Raw genomic sequence first — 23,398 nt, forward strand, 5'->3', positions numbered from 1 at the left:
TTATAATATTCAATATATACCGATAACAAAGGATGAATACAAGTCATGTCTGACTTTTGCAATTACAAGAGGTGCTCAAGTGGTTACCATCAGCGTCCAGACACTTCTGATTACTGCTTGAGCAATGTTGACCAAAATTCCCAATTGTATACACTTTTTGGCATATATATATGTATATACATATATATACATATATATACACACATATATATACATATTTACATATATGTGTGTGTGTATATATATATATATATATAGAGAGAGAGAGAGAGAGAGAGAGAGAGAAAAGCAAAATATTTTTTTAAAAGTATTAGGCTATATGTCTAGAATTGTAGCCATTCGATTTCAACTTTTTTTCAATTTAAAGAAAATCATACCTTTGCTATTGAGGTTTATTGAGTCATTCTAAAAGATAAACATGGTGTCATGAACCAATAATTTAGTCTTTAAATGTTGAAATGCTATACAGATTTTAATTATTTTAGTCTCATTGTAAAGTTTACTGACTATAGAATTTCTCATTTGAGCAGCAAGATTCCACAAGCAGATTATTCTTTTATAGGTTGTTTTCCTTCTTATACTTGGTTTCATATTAAAATTCACTTCTCAGTATATAGAACACTAAACTATGATTTGGTTACTATAAAAATAAAGGCATTAAGTTTATACAATATCTAACTTATAGTAGAAATGAAATAATTGAACCCAAGTTAACACTTTTTTGCCTCTCCGGCATACACCCAGCAAATGTCATTTTTCAGAGCTGTGATCATACTGTGTCCAATGACATTTTAAACAAATGCTATTAATGCTTCAAAAAATATGAAGGGTAAGCATGCAATCTCTTTCAGATAGATGACATAATAGTATGCCATTTTAAAAGCATCATAAGGAACCAGATGACTCAATCTGAATTATTTCTTTTCACCCTCTCTTTTCTCTCTCACACATGTCGCCTCACTTCCTGTGTCCTGTTCACACAACACACATTGTTCCTGGGATTCTTTTGCTTCTCTGATGAGCATGTGAGAATAAAAACATCTTTATGATCAACCTAGAAGTAGCTGTTTTTTTTCTCCTACTTACAGGGTTAGGAAAAGAGCTGAAAGAGCGTGAGCGGCAGAGATTTCAGGGATTGATGACAATAATATTGCTAAGGAGATGTAGACTACAGACTACTCTCTGCAGTATCTTCAGACTTCACCAAGGAAAATTTTAGCTAGACTACGTCACAATATCCCCTAACTAAGAAAATCATTAGACAAACTGAGATTGGTGAGATTAAAACATACATTCATTTAGCACTGATTTCTTGGTGACTACAACATATTATCCACCAGCATTAGTACACACAGTACCCATGTGCAAATTAGAAAAAGGCCACATCATTTTAATTTGTACATGAGCAGATACACCCAGGTAGGCACATGGCTTGCAAGAGGAACTGAGCTGAAATCCAACATCTCTTGTCACCTCAAGTAGGAAGCCTCTGCAGAACCTAATCTGAACTACTGGACTCGGGAATCCTAATTATATAGATCTCTCTCTAGTGCTTTACAAATCATAAGACAAAAATAACATAACTAGAACATGTACCTATAATCATTGCAGAGTAGTTTTGCCAGATCGAGAATGTAAGATGTCCTATAGCAAATACCAAATTTACTCAGTATAAAATCAGGTGAGCATAAAATGATACTGGATACACAGATTCCTTGTAATACAGTTGTCAAAGAGCAGTCAATAAAAGCCACATTCCTTGTTTATACTAACAGGCGAGTGCAATACTTACCACCATCTTCAACTGTAAAATGGAACATATCGCTTGTGGCATTTGCCCCTTCTCTTAAAACATAGCATATTTTCATGTCATCAATGTCAGCTAGAAAATAACCACAGAACAAGATGATTAATTACTGGGGCAAAATTGGTGACTTATGAATACATCCTATTGGCTGCTCCTTTTCTGTAACCATCTCCTTCTTCTCCTAAGGGAAACAGTGCTATCTTATTTCTCCTATCTCTAAGCCCCCCTGATTTCAGCTGTTTCATGGAAATCTGATCCCTCACACAGATAAACAGACTGCAAGAATTTGGTTATAATAATAGCAAGGTGTTGCCCCACCCAGTGGCATTTGCATGTTCATGCACCAAAGGAGTGACTGCCTAAATATGGAATGTCAGGCTCCATGACAGGTGGAAAGAGGGATATTTTAAGGCATGGCAGATTTCCTGGCACTACTGAAATCACACCCTTTGCCTCCCTGTAGGACTGGCCTTAAGAGGAAAAAGGTTCCCCTGCCCTCTCTCAGGCTAACTTTCTTACCTCTTGTGGTTTAGCAGGCTGTTTTTAAGTAGTCTAAATTTTGAAAGACAAAATTCAGAGATTATTTTTTAAATCTTAGATTGAAATAACTGTCATTACCCAATGTCAGAGAGAACATCTAATAAAAGCTGAAACCTTTATTCACAGGGAAAAGTTATTCTGCCTCAGAAATGCTCTTTCTGTTGCTCCCTACTCCAGCTAACAAATTCACTGGCAGTTTGTTTCAAATATCGACTAACATTCAATTTTAAAAATTTATTCATCCATTTTACCAGTTCCTCTCCTTAATGATGGCACACAAACAACATAATAAACAAATACTCTGTTCTGTGATACTCAAAATAGACTGTCACTTGATCTGGGCCAATCAGTAAGTAATTATTTCCAAGACTACATAAAATCAAGATCAGAGCTAAAAAATTATTTCAACAATGGTATGTAATATTTATTTGTCTCGTGTGTGTTCTATGGTTTTTCCATCTCCTAAGAGCTCTACTAAGTTCATGCTATGCAGTTTAAAGGCATTATACATAGAAAACGATTTATGAAAGAATAATCTCAAGTGATACAAGGTATTAGAATCAACAAAGTACTCCATTAATTTTTATAGCTCCACTTTATAGACATGAAACATACACTCTACATTGGCTCATATAGTTTTGAAAGGTAACTTGCTTAAAATCAGACATCTGAGGAGGGGAAATCTGATGTCATAGTTAATAGTACCTTCTTGCTAATAGAGATACTTGGAGGTGAAGTAAGTTGAAAATGTTTTGTTCTCCCTTAGCTTGTCACTTCTAACTCAACATATATAACTCCCCCCAATTTTCTGCTTTGTGTTATTTTTAGCTTTCTGATGGCTACCTTTCCTAGAAGATTGAAAACTTTTAGGAGGTTTTTTTTTTTTTTTTATTTTTTTTTATTAACTTTCCACAGTCTTTTGCTCTGGGTCTAATATTCAATAAAGGCTCAAAATGTTTCTTAAGTTAAATGAAAAGACCAGAGGTCTCGAGGAGCACACTTGCATCTCTACCTTCCTATGTATGATGTTTCTGAAGGATAATCAGTGAAGCCCCCTGCACAGCTCTTTACCTGTTTAATCTTATAACTCTAACTATTACAAACTTTATCAGTAAGGAATCACCATACATTCTTAGCATAAAGACATTGTCCTCTGGTCAGGTGGGAAAGATGATTTCCAACATTCCCATTCCTTGTTTAATTTTATGAGAAAATCTGAAAGCTCTATTATGAGAATAGGAAAAAAAAAACTGGTTAGTACACTCTCAACCTCTGTATCAATATTTTCTTTCAAAAAAACTATAGTACTCAGGAGATAGTTTTGTTGAAATAAATCACCACTTCAAAAACTGAATTTTAATAAAAAATGGGCAGAGGACCTGAATAGACATTCTCCAAAGAGGACATAGAGATGGCCAACAGACATATGAAAAGATGCTCAATATCATTAATCATCAGAGAAATGCAAATAAAAACCACAGTGAGATATCACCTCAAACCTGTCAGAATGGCCATTATTAGTAAATCAACAAACAAGTGTTGGTGAGGGTGTGGAGAAAAGGGATTGTGCATTATTGGTGGGATTGCAAATTGGTGCAGCCACTATGGAAAACAGTGTGAGGTTCCCCAAAACATTAAAAATAGAACTACCACATGATCTAGCAATTCTACTTCTGGGTATTTATCTGAAGAAATCCAAAACACTAATTTGAAAAGATATCTGCATCTCTACATTCACTGCAGCATTATTTCCAATAGCCAAGATATGGAAGCAACCTAATGTCCATCAATAGACGATTGGATAAAGAAGAGGTCGTACATATATACAATGCCACTATTACTCGGCCATAAAAAAAGAAAAAATGAAACCCTACCATTTGTGACAACATGGATAGACCTAGAGGGTTTTATGCTAAGTGAAATAAATCAGCAGAGAAAGACAAATGCGGTATGATTTCACTTATATGTGGAATCTGAAAAACAAAATAAATGAACAACCAAAACAGAAACAGACACATAGATACAGAGAACAAACTGATGGTTGCCCAGATGGGAGGGGGTTTGGGGGTCTGGGTGAAAAGGTGAAGGGATTAAGAAATACAAATTGGTAGTTACAAAATAGTCATGGGGATGTAAAGTACAGCATAGGGTATATAGTCAACAATATTGTAATAGCTACCCTATGATCCCAGGTAGGTACTAAACTTATTGGGGGATCACTTTGTAAATTATAGAAATGTCTAACCACTATGCTCTTCACCTGAAACTAATATAAAATAAAACTGAATGTCAACTGCAATTGAAAAAAAAGAAAAAAACAGAAAATCCAAATGGAAAACGAAAAAAAATAAAATATCTGTATTGGACCTTTTTTAAAAAAACAAAAACTGAATTTTAAGAACTTTTTTTTTTTGAAGGGAACATGAATGGCAGTTAATATGACATTCAGGTGTTAAATTTTCCCTCCAAGTTAGGGCATGCAATATTGATTAGTTGGAACAAACCCTTTTCATTTCTTTATAACTCTGTTAATAATTCATGGTTCAAAAAGGGACTTTTTAAAATTTCTAATAAGTAGAGACTTTGATTATAATACTGTTATTCTAAAAGTACGTGTAAAATAACATAAACATATATATATATAATATATATATATATATACACATTTATATTTATATATATACTCACTTCTTAAGGTATTAGGAAGATAAAAATCTCATAGCCAAAATATCATTTTCTTTAAATAAACATCTAACAATTAACTAGATTTTCTTCTAAATGTTAAACATGCATCAAATATATTTCAGTTGATCTACACAATTCTTTCCATAGGTTTTAAAAAAAAATTCTAAGTTCATTAACATGTCTGGAATCACACTCTGGTTCAAACTCTTTAGGGAAATTTCTGAAAGTAATTTTTGAATTATCTCCAGAAGAAAAAAAAAATCCAGGTACTTAAGACAAATGATTTAGACCTAAGGTGGAGGGAATAGGGGTACCTTGGCAGAGAGGCAAAGTTTGAAATAACTAAATAAATTCCCCAATTTGTCTAATTCTGCCTTGTTAACTTTTGCTAATAATGAAATTTAATATGTTTTAGAAATGAATTAATTTTTTTATCCTATCGATCATTAAGTCAATTAATTTGGGAATAACTTTCTCTGGCCATGTGTGTTCTGTTAACTTAATTCAGTTTATTAAAAATCCATCAAAACATAGTTTAGCTTATCCCTTTATAATAGAACAAAACCAGGGGAAAAAAAAAAAAAGACAGCGTAGTCCTCACTCTAGAAACTACTTTCATTTCCCCTACTAGAAAAGCAGCCATGGTAGCTTTCTCCATTTTTACTCATTTATTTAATCTCCATAAATGACTGCTATGAACCAAACTCTAGTCTCAACTTGTTCAAATGAGTTCTGTGTGGCTAAATACCAGCAGTTTTCCTAGTCAATATTTGGGTTCTTATTGGAATGTGATCATTTATTTTAAAAAAGTAATCTTAAAAATTTATCTTCATTTTTTATAATAACTTACAACTACTCTCATTTACAAGTGACCATAAAAAGTAATTATGGTGAGCCAAGTCAGTGAGAGATAGAGCAACAACCTGTAATGAAACAGCGTAATTTTAGGGTTCAATATTTAAGAAATAATATTCTAATATTTTGAGGTGTTGGACTTGGTCCATAGGATTTAAATTAAATCATTTGCCTATCTTCATCCAAAACTTCCTTTAAAAAGATCTCTAATAAAAAAAAAAAGAAGAAATAAAGATCTCTAAAGACAGATTTCTTTTTCTGGTCAGAGGAGAGAGTTGAAGAAACATTTTCTATCCTCTACTATATTCCTCTCATCTTCTTCACTTTCCATGAAAATAAACCAATCTAAGATTGCATGCCATGTCTATCCTCAGAAAGCCTTCGTACAAAAGTCTCCTGCTGGTCTGGCATGACACTTGGCATTCTGAGGTTTTCCTGTCCCTGCAGGCCCTGGAATATATTCAGGCTTTCAGCCAAGAATCAGGAGGTTGGAGTGTGGGGCTATACGCCAGCATCTAAAACAGAGAGGCAGTCACTATAACAATATACTTTGCGACATCTATGTTTATTAAAGCATTGGTTATCTAAGAGTACAACACTGTTGCAGGAAAAGAACACTCCCACTGGGATGCTCTGGGGTTAACCTCCATCTCTATCCACAGAGCCCACATAGGATGGATCTGGTTTCCCTTCTGACATGGTGAGATTTTTCATGAAAGCAACCAAAGCCCTTTGTAATGAAAGTCGCACGTTCTAGAGAACAGAGCCCTAACTCCCCAGTCAGCATTCTGAATGGGCTTCCCCCTTCAGTCACTGAGTAACTCTGCAGAGGTCACCTGCCCTTCCTGTGTCAGGCTGTGTCTGCACAAATAAAATTCAGGTTAGAAAAATACTTTAGCCTCAAGAATGCAGTTGTCACCAGTGTTTGTTAGTACGTTTGAAACAGGGAAGGGAGGAGGTTTAAAATGAGAAAATAACTTCCTCCTTACACTATTAACCTTGTTACCACATCATCAGGTTCTTGATAATGAAGTGGATGCATATTTTGGTGACACATGTCTTCTTATACGTCATGTCTTCTTATACTCTCTTATTTTGTGTGTATCATAGTAACATGCCTTGTACATATAATTTTTATAAATCTAGAGAGGTGTTTACCTCTTATATCTTTGAACAGGTGTTTGTCAAGAAATGTTATAAAAACTATAAAATCTACGAAGTATAAACACATCTTTTTATTTTAGTTATAAATTTTCTAAAAACTACAACAGCATTAGAACAATGTTCTTAAAAATTAATCAAAGTTAATATAAATTGGAAGGCACCATTTGAATGATATGTGATAATAACAATCTGAATACATAGAATTTAGAAAGCATCTCTCTCGCTATGGTGCTAAAATGCTTCATAAACTATCTGCAGCATACAAAACGGAGCTTAGAGGGTAGCTGTGGCAAGTGGAGCAGAGCTGGAAAGCCTGCTTCAATTTTAATTCACCAAAGTCTGGCTCCTTTAGTCGCAAACCTTGATGCAATCAAAACACATTGAGACCCTCTCTAATGAAGGTCACTGCTCTGCAACACATGGCAAGAAGGAGGCCATTCTCCCAGGAAAGAGACTCTTTGAATTCTCCCCTCCCTTTTATTTCCCTTTCGGTCCCTTCTCTTGGACTCTAACTTGACGCTCTACTTAATGAAGTTTTCAGTGACGGCCATGTCCTCAGGAAATAAGACGTGGAATGCCCTGTGGTTATAAGGAAAGAAAAATGAACCATACCTTGTGTAAACTGAGTGACACTGTGGTTGCCTTTGCCCAGGTTGAGGAGATATCCATGTCGAGGGGCCTCTGTAACAATAAACCTAAGAGAAAAATGTAAGCTATCTCTGTCTTCCACTTTCAATATTTTGCTTGTGATCATGAATCCTAAGTGGCCAGTAGACAGAGTGCGAAGTGTAGAAGCCCCTTTGTTCACTGCAATTTGGGGGACACTATTGTCAACAGCTAAGACCTGGATCTTCATCACTTGGGGTCTTCTTGTTTCAAATACTGTATCAGGAAAAACATAGAACTCTGTATGGGAACCATCAGTCACCGTGAAGGAGAAGCTGTCTTCACTTGACTCCGTGCCATCATGCCTGTAGCTAATTAAGTTTTCATTCAAGTCTTGCTTGGTAAAAACCATGGCAGGTCTGGTATTGTTAAATAGGAGTTGGCCATGAACAGGCATCTGCGTGACAGTGAATTTTAGGAGTTTGTCAGGAGTATCTCTGTCTTCAACAGTGAGTTCAAACGGAGTGATCAGCTTGTTTTCACCTTCGCTGACAACCAGGTTATGGATGGTGACGACTGGCTTTTGTTGTCCACATCACTAATGGAGATACGGAATGTCCGGAACACAGGGTTATGTCCATCAGTGACTTGAAACTCAAAACTGTCCATCTTTACCTCATCATCAGCGGTGTGGATGTAGTAGATTTTGTTACCAGCCAGTTGGAGCTGAGTGAAAGATGTGATGGACACTCCAGGTTGATCTGTGCATTCTAAGAGACCTCTCATGGGAGCCCTGGTGATGGTAAAAACTAAGTTTTCATCAGGACTGTTCAAGTCACTGGTGCTTAGTAGGTCTGTTGTGAGGATGACTTTACCACCTTCTTTCAGGGACACTCCCTTACTTATCACATCAGGGAAGACAATGTCAATGCTGCCAATAGATACATAAAAGTATCGATCTATGAGGGCATTTACTCCATCAGTCACATCAAATTTAATTAGATCTCGAATGCCCTCTTGCCCAAAATGGACATACTGAATTAAGTTTCTGTCTACTTCATCCTGGGTAAAATTCATGCCCAGTGTGATATTTTCAAAGGCACCTGTAGGTTTTTTTCTCTGTAATAAGCCATGTCCTGGCCCATAACGAACAATATAAACCAAAGATTTGTCTTCAGAATCTAAGTCAGTTGCCATTAATATTTTGTTGTGTATAATTTTGGTTTCCCCAATTTCTATTTCTAGTCCATTATTAATGGCCATTCTGGGGGTCTCATCATCGACAGGGATAACCATAATGAGCACCATCTTTTCCACAGAGTGCTTACCATCTGTGAGTTTAATCACAAAATTATCTTCCTGAGTCTCAGAATCATCATGCTCATAAATAATGCTGGAACTCTCTATGATCTGGTCCAAAGTGAAGCTTTCAACAAAAACTGTGCCATTGATCAGCTGATTCATGACATGACCATGAGTAGGAAACTGGGTAAGAGTGAAAGTTAGATCATCCGGGGGAACGTCAGCATCAGCAGCATTGAGAATGGGTGTATCGATCACCAGACTCATGCCTTCCATCACCATAAATTCTCTCATAAATATTTCTGGCTGTTCATCATTGGTGGGAACGATTACGATGGGGAAAAAATGTCTCTCTGAAAAGTTAATGCCATCAGAACAACGAAATATAAATCTGTCTTCCACAGGTTCCACCCCTTTATGGACACTCTGGACATAGTTAATATGACCCTGTCTGAGATCTTTCAGGGTGAAGGCACTTATGGCAATTCCTGCTCTTGATTTTTCAGAGCCTGGTGCTGGAGAAATGTTTTCAACATAACCTGAGGTAGGCTGAATAACTATAGTGCACAAGATGTCATCATTTAGGGAATCAATATCTTCAGCACTTATATGCATTGAGGTTATGACACTTTTATCACCTTCCATCACTACAAACTGTTCACCTACAGAAACTTCTGGGGCCTGGCTGTCAACAGGAAGGATGGTCACCCACACAGTAACTCCTTTAATAGAATTGCCACCTATTCTCCATTCTTGAGACATATCTGACAGACTCAGGTTAAAAGAGTCCTCTTTGGGCAACAGGCCTATCTCACCACTGGTGTGGGCATAAACCACAGAGCCCTCCAGGATGTCCCTTTGGGTAAACTGCTCTGCTGGAACTCCATTGACTAGGATTTCTCCATATAAGGGTGGATCTTCCAAGAGGAAAGTCAACATCAAATCATCAGTGTCCTCATCAGTCCCCTTGATGACATTGGCAGTGATTTCTGTAGCCCCATTTTCTAAAACGTCTAGATAGGACCCCAGAGTGCCTGTAGGAAGGCTCAGCCTGGGCACCTCGTCATCCACTGGCCGAACAGTCACTCTGAGAGTGATGGGCACCACATGGTGTCTGTCGCTGACCTCCAAGGAGCAGCTGTCAGTCAAGGACTCATCCCCGTTATGTTCATAGGAAATCCGACCCTGTTTAATGTCCTCCAAGTGGAAAATCCCACCTACACGCAGGATCTGTCCAGACACCCTCATGTGACCATGTTTGGGTGCCTGTGTTAGAGTAAATGAGATGTGGGCTACATCAGTGTCTACATCACTCACACGTAACTCAGACTCACTCAGGATGTGGTGTCCCTTCTCCTGAATAGTGAAGCCAGTGTTGAGGATCTCAGGTGGCTGGTTGTCTTCTGGCTGCAAGTAAAGGGTGAAGGTGCCTGGAGCTACATTCCCAGCTCGGTCCTCCACCTGGAATTGGAACTGGGCCACTCGGGCAGCCACTCCCAGTTCTTGATCTGGGGGTCTGTAAGCAATTTTATGGTGGTTGATCTGGGCTTGGGTAAAATGGGCCACGACGACGGAAGGGTTGTCAGTCAGGACCAAGGTGCCCAATGGGGTTGGTGAGTGGTTTTCATCTGTGTCCATTGGAGGCTGAGTCACGGTGTAACGTAGTTCTCGGTCATCTGTGTCCAGGTCAGTGTAGCGCAGCCACTTCTTCCTCAGCGGTGTGAGCTGGGATTCCTGCACCACCATCCGAAGGGGACAGCCACTGCCCAACTCTGGAGGGAGGCGATCCACGGGATGGATGCGGATCACAAACCTCTGCAGCCCCGACTGATTAGGGGGGTCATGGTTATCCTGGACTCGAAATGTGAACTGATCCATCACTGGCCTGGGACTGTGGGGCCCAGAGTGCTTATAGAACAGCCTCCCCTCCATTATGTCCTCCTGCCGCCATTCTGTCACCATTTTCTCATAGAATGCTCCCTGTTTCCTCCAAGGGCTCCGGATAAGCTCCTCCACGTCATGGGGAGGATGCGCTTGGCGGAGAAGCAGATGCCCTGTCGTTGAGGGAGACTCCAGCACAAACAGCAACAGAGAGTCATCTGAGTCCATGTCAGTTGCACTTAGAGCAAAGGGTAGGATGGGCACTGTTTCACCCTCTGCCAGCATCAGCCCTGTGTTGGCATTGAGGACGGGTGGCTGGTCATCCACAGGCACTAAGGTGATAGGGAACAGGAACTGCACCTGGTGCCTGTGTCCTCCGTCCACCATTCGGAGCACCAGGTTGTCACTCAGTGAGCCATCTTTGTCATCATGATGGTAGATCACTTGGCCGGCTGCTAGTTCAGCTACCGTGAAGGTCTTAGGGGCAGATTTGCCAATGGAGCCACCCAGAAGGACAAGGTGACCATGCCGGAGCCCAGCCACCACTTCCAGCTGCACTGCCTCTAGGTCATCCTCATCGCTGATGATCAAGTTTTGTGGTCCACTGCCTGCAGGGCCTGTGAGGGGCCGAGACTGGCCCTCATAGAGAATGAGACCAGTGTTCCGGGTGACCACGGGAGCCAGGGTGTTCATGGGCTTCACTACCACCATAAAGGCAAAAGGATCTGAGGCTGCTCCTTCCGGGTCCACTACCTCCAGCTCCAATTCAAAGAGACGCTCCTCGTCAGAGTCCTCAGAGGGTGGCTGGTAGGCAATCTTCAGCAGGCGCAGATCTCTCTGAGTAAAGGAGGAGAGGGGCAGACTGCGATCATCAGTGCTCACTAGGTAGCCCTGGCCAGGCTGGAACGGAGAGGTGAGGTTGAAGATCAACAAGTCAGGGGTAGACTCAGCATCCTCCGCTGCCAACATGTCTGGGGTCAAGGCGGTCAATACAAACTGGTCCACCTCCATCATCATCATGGCCACAAAACTGGGCTTGGGTGCGGTGTTCTCGACCCCTCCTCGGATTCTCACCAGCACCTGGAAGTGCTCGTGTTTCAAAGCAGGGCTGCCCACAGGAGACCCTCGGGAACGCAGCTCCACCACCATAGGCACCCAGTCCCTGTTTGGTGAGCGACCGGGGGCTGTGTGGCGGTAGCGCACGCCTAGCTCCTGGAAAGCTTTGCAGTCCATCAGGAGAGGCTCCTGGGCGCCCCCCTCGCTGGCTGGGCCTGGGACCTGCGGGTAGTGGAGGAGTTCCCCATAGCGCGGCAGAGCACCCAAGCCTGACAGGACGCCTACGCGACACTCCTCGGTCTCGGGCTGGTAGGCGAACTCCAGGCTCCGCGCATCCAGGGCATTGCTGGTTCCCAGCAGCTCCTCCACAACCAGGGGCAAGTTCCGAGTCACAACTTCCAGCTGAGTGAAGACTACCTCCACCTCCAGCACCAAGGGTAGCACTGCCGCCCCTCCCTGCGTGTCGTAGCGCAGCTGCAGCGGGACGCGATCCCGCGACGGGCTGCGCGCGCCCAGGTGCGAGTAGCTCACCTCTCCAGGGCCAAAGTCGCACGGGAAGCGCTTGGGACTCAGGCGGCCGGGTCGCTGGGCCAGCGCGTCGTTGTCTAGCACAGTCACCACGCAGCGGTCTCCCGGCTGCACCTGCAGCACCAGGTCGTGCAGCGGATCCAGCCAGACCTCACGACCAAAGGGCACCCGGAGCCCACGGTTCGCTATCACTATAGCGTCCTCGGCCAGGACACCTGCAACCCCCGCGAGATCCGGGGACAGCAATGCCCGGCCGGCGGCATCGGACTGTGCCGAAACGCGGCTTACCAGTGACAGCAGAAGCAGCAGCACTACCAGCCCGGCCGACGGCGGAGGCATCGGCTGAAAAGCGGCGCGGCTGGCTGTCCGGCGCGCGCGGGAGGCTGTCCCAAGGTCCCTGGTTGCGTGCATGGTCCAGGTGTGAGGGCTTGGACAGGTCAGCCTGAGAGTGCGCAGTCAGTTTCTGGGCAGGGAACAAGAGACCCCTCGGAGAAGTGCCAGGAACTCCGCACGCTGCCTGCAGAGTTCTACTGTAACCAAGCCTGGGCCAAAAGGATGCGAAAGCTTTGTAGTTCTGCCGGGACTGGAGGCACAGCTGAGGAGGACAAGCCCTCACGGCCGGTCCCGCTCTGCGGCTCCCGGCTCAGTCGCGCGGAGAAATCAGTGGCTCCTCTCCTCCTTCCCAGGTCCCGGGACCCTGAGCTTTGAGGGAAATCCCTCCCCTGTACCCCCAGTCCTTCCAGGAGACCAATCGTAGGTCCCCGGAGGAGGTCTGGAGTCGAGGGTTGGATAGTGATTTCTGCCAATCAGCTGCTAGGGGCGGAGGCGGGGAAAGCGCGGGTGAGGGGAGGAGATAGAAGCCGCAACAAGTTGTCTTGGAAGTGAGGAAGAGTGGCCTGGAGCTGCCCACCCTTGTTCGCGCTCCACCCGAGGCTACTAGGGCTGCCGCCGCTCTCTGGGAAGTTAGCTGCTGGGCTAGATTCACTTCTTCAGCTGCCTTCCATCCAGAATTACCCATTTAAAAAAGCTCCCGTCTCCCAAATTCAGTGGTATCCCGCGCAGGGGTTCTCATCGAAACTTGCAAACCCGAGAGGAAAGTCATAACATACGCAAAGCCGCTTGAGTTTGAATCGAAACCCAGAGCATTTTGCAGTTTAGAGAGAAACTCTATTTGTATATTTGCATATTTGTAAACTCTATTTGCATATTTGTAAACGAAGGACAGCTCAAATTAAAAGCCAATTTTAAAGCCTATCGAGCGCCCCCTCCCACACACGCTGCTGTCTTCTGGTAAATTACAGTGGGCACAGTCCTTGGAGTGGTGAGTTTTTAATAAGCCCCTCCTTTGCAAACAAAGTTCACGGAGTAAAAGTTAAACGGGGGCATTTGGAATGCGTGAGAAATGCAGTCTGATCGGAATCGCGAGACTAGCACCAGAGAGAGTAAATTTTAGGGAATGTAGCCCCAGGCTCTTCCAAAGCTGTCGCTGATGTAGCTGTTATTAGAGACGTTCCCGTTGTCCTCGCAGTAATTAGACCAAGTACAAACTAAACCCACTTGTCAGCATCACATTTCTTTGCATGCCAAGAGAACTGATAAATATCCGGAGGGCGAACTAAAATAGGTTAGCTCCCATTTCAGTCAGCCCGTTTTGAAGTCGAGCTTGAGCTCTTCCTGCCCCCTTGTGTTTGCCCGGTTTTAGAAGTGTGTAGATTCCTTTCCTGAGAGGTTTTCTAACGACCCCCACCCTTCAGAAAACCCCTCACAATTAAAACCCCACCATTTTCAGATTAGTTACTTAAGCAGTCTTGCTTATGCTGACTGACCAAAATGTTTAATTTGGGCTAATGTTCTTTTCTCTCCAAAAATAATAATTAGATTATTAATTGGAATATAGAATTGGAATAAGGGCCAGTCTGTTTCCTGCTTAAAGGTATTTTAGATTTGGGAAAGAAAGGAGTGTAAGAAAGAAACTGTTATGCCCTTTTAAATTTCAGTCTAAATTGAAGATATAAGATGCATATGTGGGCACATTTCAGTAAGAAGCATTTATCCTTTTAATCCTGTAGTGACTTTAGTCTGAGCTCAGTCCAAGATTTTGATCTCTGCCTGACACACTCAGAGCTGTTTTCCAGGCTACAGCACAAACTTTGGACATAAGCATTGCTGGGAGATTTTAGTTTCTGCTCCAGGAAAACCACTGTGCAGTATCTGCCCCTGGGAGTCAAGAGGTGGAAAGTTCTGAAATCTTTCAAAAAGGAGAGAGAGAGAGAGAGAGAGAGAGAGAGAGAGGGAGGGAGGGAGGGAGGGAGGGAGGGAGGGAGGGAGGGAGGGAGAGAGAGAGACTGTACTTGTACTTTTGGGGAGCTTTTAGCTCTCCTTACAATTGATAAATACGTTTCACAATTTAGTACAAAATAAACACTCAGGAACAGAATGGATGTGGACATTATTTTCAACATATGATAAAATCTCCATCCAACTCTTCACTAATTTCTAAGTTGCTTTGGCATTTTTATTCTATAACTTGTTATACTTATTTATTATTTCATACAGAATTCGAATTGCAGTGACAAGGAAAATTTCTGTTTTTCCTTTTCACAAATAAAACAAGAAGATGCCAAGTGAAATAGAACATCAATTTCAGAATATGACTTTTTATATATGATATTTCAAATTGTGGTTATGTGTTTTGATTGAAAAGTGTCAACTGAAAGCGAAGCAGCCCTTCTTCCGGCATTGCGATTCTGGGTATGTTCTGACCAGAACCAGACCAACAGCCTGACCCCTGATGCTTCCCAATGGGCTCAGGGATTTTCCTTTCTTCCTTTCAAAGTCCAACTTTGTTTGACTTGCAAGCAATGATAAATCAGATCAGCATTTGAAATATGGTAGTATGCCTGAAGGGCAGAGTTCAATATTTTGTTTCATGGCGAGAATAGAAGTCCATACTTCTTTTTTCTTAAAGGAAATCAATAAACTGTAATATTTTTTGGCTTTTTAATTTAGTCTTCCTTGATTGAAGTGATAGAATGAGTCTTAGGAATTACAATTTTGGGGGGATATATGTTTTAGTTATTTGTTTTTTTACATCACATAGAAGTTAACACATATTGGTATATCCTTAAAAACATTTCACATTATGATGACTGACAAAATAGTGAAATATTAAATTCTCATCTGAAAGTAAATATTATTGATGATGATGATCTCTCTTTTGGATAAATACCTCAGTGTTAAAAGTTTCTATACTTAAATTAGCAAGAAACTATTGTTTTATGGCCAACATTCTCAATATCATAAGGAATAAAATAAGTTGGCAAACTTGTAATTTTTTAAGTCTCAGCTTAAATTTCAATTCTTCCTTTCTTAAGCCTTTTAACACTTCTTGAATGTAAATCTGGGCAAAATATCCTTGTAAAATAAATTTGTAAATTTGTTTAGCATATGAGAAACACACCAAAATATCTCCTGGAGTCAACTAAAATTACTGATGGTTAAAACTTGAATCATCTCTTACCTAAGGTCATGCACCAGAAAACTTGTTTCTTGAGATAAAGGAGGTAATATGATGAATTTAAGATGCATGCAAGACATTCAGTTAGAAATTAAATGGCAGGTCTGGGACACTAAAGTCAGACGGGAGCTAAAGATATATCTGGTTAAATTTTGAATGTTACACTGTCATTACAGAATTTATTTCACTTTTCTGATATTTCTCTACTGGCTCATAAGACTCCAATAGAGGAGATTGCCTCATGGGCACCTTAAAAATACTTACAGATGAATGATTGAAGCTCTGTACCAAGCATTTTTGATAGTTCTCAACAGAATTTTATTCTTTGATTGGTTTAAAACCACAGCTTGCCTATAAACACGAAATTTGCTGATTTTTTAGCAGTGCTAAAAGAGTAAACATCCCTGGACTAATTGACCAAGAGTAGGGTTCCAGCCTTGGCTCTGACGTCCACTATGTGACTTGCAGCAATTCTCTTTGCTTTGCAACTAGTATCTCCTTAACTGTAAACCAAGGGACTCAGTCTTAATGGACAAATGCCTCTTTTGTACCCTTTTGGTTTTGGTGTTTGGTGCCATAAGATCAAATTTATGGATGACCTGACATTCGACTTCCTCATGCTCTGTGGTCAGAGACAGTAGTTCTCATTCTTTCCAGAGAGCTGACTGTTAATAAAAAGAAATGTGTCACTACTAGTAGGTGAGAAAACTGAACTCAGAGCTAATGCCCTTTGCCAATGAATCAGTTATTTCTTTTTAAAATATATGGAACATTTGCATGAATTGATGTGGGCACGCACATACCTCACTAAGAAACAATTATTTTTTAACCAACAAGAAAACTAAAATGAAAATGTGGCAATATAAGGTTAAATAAAAGTTCACTATGAGGATAGGTGAATTTTCAAGATGGATCTAGTACTAGGTGATACACATAGCACCACAAACATCCAGATTTTCCAGACAAAGCTGTGTTCAGATGGGCATCTACTATAGGGAAGAAGAGAGAACACTGGGCTAGGAGCCGGTTGGTTTGAAGCTGGCTTTCCCACTTGATTGCTTGGAGCTAGGACAAGTCAATGTCTGCATCTCTAAAAATGTGACAGGGGAAAAGTAGAGAAGGTGAAAATATTGCCTTGACTATTTTCATGGAGATACTGTAAATATAAAACAATAAAATGTATATGTGTTTACATATATGTATATATGCAAAGTGAAAATGAAGAATGGCCATTATTTTCAAATACCTTTCTATATCTGTAAATACATAGTTATATCTATCTACCTATCATCTATCCATCTATCTATATCTATCTATCTATCATCTACCTATTGAGCTACATTCCAAATCTTTAGTAAGTGAAGACTGCAAACTTTTAGTTTCTCTTTGGTTCTCCTTATCTTGTTTCCTGGACTTATTTCTTAGTATCTTATTAGTGAAAGACTGAAATATTTGATTATTATTATAATAAATAATATGCTAATTATATATATATATATATATATATTAACTGATTTATTAGTTTTCCTCTCTTGCCTGTATTTCCAGTCTTTCTAGTTGCTTCAGTTTTTGGTTAAAATCTTGCTTAATTTTTCCTATTTTATAGAAATTCTCCCTTAATTGCAATACCCCTTCAAACTATGCATCTCTCTGAATCATCTATATATGCAATTTCAACTTTCTCACCAGATTTATAAGCCGCCTATAGGGTGACTTTTACCCTAAAAGTTATATTGACCACAACTCACTTCATTCTCTACAATCAATCATTAAGTTGGAGAGAATCGATCTCCAGAACTTCGTTCACCATTGTTCTCTCTTTCCATTGTTTTCATCATCCTAGTTCACCATTATTTTTCATTTAGGTTTCTTCAAATCCAAGCCCCATTGCTGTTGCATTGGCCATCCTATGCATTGCTGTAGATTAAAAAAAAAAAAAGACCATCTTTTATCATACAGTTCTGCTAAAATCTTCTCTGGCTTTCCACGGCCTATCAAATGAAACACAATCTCTTTATCTTTATATTCCATGCTAAACTACACATTGTTTTGAGATTTAACTTGCTGCCTTGCTTCCAAATCTTTGCTCATCTAAAATTTTTGCCTTGACTTTTTACTTCACTATTCTCTTTCTACCTGCAATGTTCTCCCTATCTGCCCATGGGACTCAATCAGAAATTTAAGGACTGTAGGAACCTTACAAACCATTTACTGTAACTTCTTCATTTCATAGATAAGGAAACTGAACCAAGGAGTTTGAGATCTAAGAGTGGAGCTGGAAAGGAAAACTGATCTCTGACTCCCACTGCAAGGCCAGTATCTGTATCCTACCTTAAGTTCCAATTCAATTTTTAAGGATGATGTCGAATACTTCCTCCCCATGGACTCTTTGTTCACCTACTCACCTTAGTGCAAGCTACGCATCTTTTGACTGTCTTTCACTACCCTCTACCCTTTGCTTGTATTTCTCTTATGAAACCACTCTTACTGTATGTCTTGTGCTCTTCACTCTTTTGAAAGCATCTTGACCACCCACCCAGCCTGAGTCTTGCTCATCCTTTAACTCTATAAAGACCTCAGTAAATATTCATTACATGAAATTAGATCGCATTTTATCCTTTCCCAAGGAATTTCCCTTGAAACAACTCAGCCAGATGTCACAACAGCTTTGGAAGGCAGCCAGGTATATTATTTAGTTTTCTTAGTAGTAAGTAACAGAAACTGAATTGGGTTGAATTGAACAAAAAAGGAAATAAAAAGATATTGGATAGCTTCCATAATTTTTGGGAAAGTGGTACTACAAGGCTCAGAAATGCGAACATGAACCAAAGAGCCGACGCTTCTAGAAACAAAGCTTCTGCTTGGTAATGGTCTGGGGGAATGGCACTGCAGACACTGCTGGACACTGGACCCTGCAGGTGGCACCCCACTATGGCCAACATCGGGTAGGCATCAGCAGCCCTGCAACCACTGCCTCTGCTGCTCTTGAACTCGGGATGTCACTACAGCCACTGACCAAATGAATTCTCTCTGTCACTGTAAATTCAAAGGTCTAGGCAAGACTGGACTATGCAAGCTTAAGTCGTGGTCCCCCATCCTGGTGCCCCAGCTGCCAAGGGCACCAGGGCCTTTTTGGCCTCCTGGTGTTGAGTGACTAGCTTACCTAATAAGATTCATTACCGCTGTGGGAGTTTCTTACCTAGAAGAAAGAAGTTCACATTTAGGGAGCTAAATGCAATCACTGCTCAACATGACTGATTAAGTAGTAATATTACCATTTCATATTTGAGAAAACTGATACACATCAGGGTTCAGTGAGGTTTTTCAAGTTCATGCAATTATCGACAAAACCAGAATTAAATAAATCGGATGAAATAAAATTAAATGAATTAGAATTCAAGTAATCTACTACTAGTTTGCTCTTTTACCTTCTGAAATATGCTATTTTTTTACTTTGAAGAACATTCGGCAAAACCTTCCTACTTTTTTCCTACTCAGTGAAAGGGTTACTGAGCACCAGGGAGAAGGGGAAGTGCTTGATGATACCTTATCTTCTGAAAGGCTTTGATAATACGGATACTGAATCGACACTCTTAGAAACCTACTCAATCCACACAGTTAGGAATATCCTTCTTGTTGAGGAAAGTAATAAATGGAGGAGGGAAAGGAGTAAGGCCAAGTCACCTGCTGCGGAAGCCTGAGCTGAGCCAGCAGTAAGAACTCGGTGTGGCCTAAGGTTCAGTGTAAAAGACTGGACTTTTACAATTGGTAGTTTTCCCAAATATTTGGCTATGTCACATTATGATCTTTTTTTTTTTTTTTTTTTTTTTTTTAAAGCCAGTGATCCTGGAGCATAAATATCCATGGATTTTCCACCTGTAAGTTTTCAAACAAAACTCGGAATGAAGTGGAATTTAAACACAGTTTAAACAAGAGACCACCACTCAGCTGAACCCAGAACTAAACAAAGAACAAATAAGGGAAAAAGCTCTTCTCTTACTGGGATTTAAATTTTAAAAAAAATAATAATTATGGGATGACTTCTGTAGGTTTCTTACAGCCAATCCTATGTTTTGACTCTTATTAATAGCCTCCATTGAAATACTCATGGTGGCCTTGGGATATACAACGTGAGATTCAACAGAAGACCCTCTGAAACAGAGCTCTCTCCTGTCTGCTTCTCAGATTAATTAAGTTCTGTAAAACAGAGTAATGTAAGGGAAAAATTTGAATTAAAAAAAAGTGTCTAATTTTAATGAGATGAATAGTGTGTACACTTCTGGAGGGGAAAAAAATCCCCTTATTTTAATAGTTTCAAAACAGAGTTATAAAGTCATACCATAGAGAAACAATCTCAGGAATTATTATCTAAGATGAATCAGTTCTTGAGAATGATTTCTTTGGCAGGTCACTTCCAAACTTCCACAAATATTGTCTTTTCTTTTTTATTTATGAATCAATCTCTAGATCCCATTTTTCAGCAATTTTCTAGCCTTGGTTTAGAAAGATGCCAGCCTCACTCCTGCCAGTGCCCTGCCTAGGATTTCAAGCAGCGCTCCCTCGAGGCACAGCCCTGTTATCTTTTAGCAGCGTCCCCAAATTCCAGTTCCCCATCCCTGCTTTCCTGTCTAGACTTCAGCATTTAACTTTTACCATCTAGTGTAGCTGGTCATTTGGCTGCAGCTAGAAACCCTCCACCTTGCTACCCCAGCGGAAATCGGGTCTACCACTGACAAGCTGTAATTATTACAAAGCCCATCCTTCTACAAAGCTGTAAACTGCCTCCTTGTTTGATTTTTCTGAGAATTCCAGAGGTGAAAATGAAGCTGGGGATCTTTCCAGTTAGTTTCTTTCTGCTGTTTCAAAATTTGTTGAGCAGGATAATGTAGCTGATTTTACTTTGAAATATCCCCGAATTCCATCTATTCTGTCCTCTGGCATGAAATGGAGTTTATATACTCCTTCTACAGGACAGCTCTTCAGTATTTGAAGTCAGTAATCACGTCCCCACCATGTTATCTTTTCTCCAGACTGAATAGTGCTTCTTTGCTCAACTGTCCCTTACAATGCATTTCCCAGACTTCTCACCATTTTGTTTGCTCTGTTTTGCAGGGTCCGTTATAAAAGGTGTCACCGAGACCTAAGTAAAAAAGCTTTCTTGGGATTGCATAACTGATAAATGATTGAGCTGGGATTTGAACCCATGTAGCATAGATCCAGTGACTGGGTTCTCCTAGACAATCTGGTGTGTCAACACAGTGCCTCCAATATTTGTGGTTTGAGGATATTTCAGAGTAAAATGAGCTACATTATTGTGCTAAACGTGTATTCAACCAGCAGAAATAAATTAACTGGACAGATCCCCAGCTTCATTTTTACCTTTTAATTCTCAGAAAACAAAACAAAACAACAGCAACAAAAATTAAAAAGAAAAAAAAAGCCATAAGCATGGTAAGTAATGGAGGGTATATACACTGTTACCACGCTTGTTGGAAAGGAATTAATTTATTGTTAGTATATTAGTTCCCAGTGAGGAGATGATATTTTTAATCCTTGGAAATAGTTATTGCAATTTCAAGAATTTATACTAGGAACTAATTTAAAGTTGAAACAAGTTGTATATAAAGAAAGATGTTTATGGTAATTATATTGATTAAAAAAGTCATAAAATGCGGTTCCTGAGGCGGAGATGCAGCCTCTGAGTCGCCCAGCAGTTTCTGTAGGGTCCGCAGTGTGAGGGGCCTGCCAGGGCATTGTGCTCCCGCTGGCGCTGCAGATGGAGCTCCCGTCATTGTCCCCGCGCTGGTCCGGGGGGTTCGGGCACAGCCACATTGCCAGCTCCACCTGACCAGCGGACCAGACCACAGCCCACATCCCCAGCGGACACTGTCAGGAAGCACCAGCCCTACTTTTGTTGGGGTCAGGGGCCAAGTGGTGTGGGCCTTTGTTCTTGGCCCCAAGCAGCTGGGCATCCTCACAGCTAAATTTCCTGAGCAAGTAGTAGATAATCTTCCAGCTGATGTATCCACTGGCATTCATTATGGTTGGGGCAGTGTTGGAAGTGGAGATGTCCATGGATGGTGGTGAGCATAGGGTGGAACCCATACTACAAGAATACAAAGAAGTCCATGGAAACTCACATCGTGCCCACTTGCAAACAGAACTGCTATGGGGAAATTCTCAGTGTGGCCATGGTTGGCTACCTCAGACCAGAAAGGAACTTCGATTCTTTAGAGTCACTTATTTCAGCAATTTAAGGCGATATTGAGGAAGCTAAGAAATGACTAGATTTGCCAAAACATTTGAAACCCAAAGGAGACAATTTCTTCCATGTTCCTAAAAACAAAATAATGAATGGCCACTGATGAAGAAATCATCTTATTTATTCATTCACTGTTTTCTAGTATTTACTGCTCATAACTATGTAGTCTCATCTTGGTTATATTTTAAAAATCAAAGTATAATATATTCTTTATATCTTTCCTACAGCTGTGAATTAGTGTAAATAGAACAATGTAGTTGCCATATTATGCCTCAACCAAAGCCATCATGCTGCAGTATCAAAAAGATTCATTTTAAAAATCACGATTCTTTTAATGTAATATATTGATTAAAATTTATCACTTGAAAGGTTTTAATTGTCTTATAATGGAAATGAAATTCATATAGCTGTGGGTAAAAATGCAAGTCACTAGTTTGAGATGAAAACTCTAATTCTCATGGTAAAATACTAGCATGTATGTACTTGTACAACATGTGAAGGCTTATAAAAGTAAATGTATTAAACAGAGTTTTGATCATCTATTATAAACCTAAGGGGGGAGAGTCATACTTCATATTTTTGATATTTTGTGCATTAATATATTATTATAAACATGAAGACTCGTGAAATTGTGTTTTCATTAGTCATTTCCTTTATGAGTTCAAACCATTGTATTGTGTTCTTTTTTGTTACAGCTGTCTCAGTTCTAATTGGTCTAGACTCCTCTGCCTATCATTTTTTTTGTCTGTCTTTTAAAACATTAAAATGAGTGTTTTTCAAATTTCTAGTCTCATTTTTGTGTTGTTTAACATTTCTCTCTTCTTAAGAGTAGAGATTCAACATTCTTCTTGACTTTGGTTCTTCTTTCCGTTAAACAATTGTCAGTGGCATGTTTTCTTCCATTTAGAATGTCCTATGGCTTACAAAGAATTGTATCTATCTCTACCATTGCACACCTTTACTATATGAACAGTGATTAGGTGCCTATCTGTGCTGTATTTCAGAAAAATCCAAAAGCTTCATCTTTAGGCTTCCTCAAAGCTTAACTGAATATGTAGCAGTTCGTTTATCTATATCAGTTTCTTAAAGAACACGAAATACTTGTTTTGCCCCAAGGAAAAACTATTTAGAGCCAATTAAACTATGAAATAGAAAGTTATTTATTTTTAAAGTGATTGTACATTCTTGAGTAAAC

The 23,398-nt window shown here is 40.2% G+C and overlaps 1 protein-coding gene and 1 pseudogene across 1 annotated transcript in view; one reads left to right on the forward strand and one right to left on the reverse strand.

Annotated features, from left to right (window-relative positions):
* The window catches only part of FREM2 (FRAS1 related extracellular matrix 2), a 164,465-nt gene extending 151,630 nt beyond the window's left edge, over positions 1-12,835 (reverse strand). The window contains 3 exon segments of the mRNA XM_033105058.1: positions 1,793-1,882; positions 7,664-8,242; positions 8,245-12,835. Coding sequence (XP_032960949.1) covers positions 1,793-1,882; positions 7,664-8,242; positions 8,245-12,835 — 5,260 coding nt within the window.
* Positions 12,836-18,821: 5,986 nt separating this feature from the next.
* LOC117021217 (riboflavin kinase-like) lies at positions 18,822-22,306 on the forward strand (annotated as a pseudogene).
* The last annotated feature ends 1,092 nt before the right edge of the window (positions 22,307-23,398 follow it).

Source organism: Rhinolophus ferrumequinum, chromosome 4 (genome assembly GCF_004115265.2).
Source record: "Rhinolophus ferrumequinum isolate MPI-CBG mRhiFer1 chromosome 4, mRhiFer1_v1.p, whole genome shotgun sequence".
NCBI classification, from domain to species: Eukaryota; Metazoa; Chordata; class Mammalia; order Chiroptera; family Rhinolophidae; genus Rhinolophus; species Rhinolophus ferrumequinum.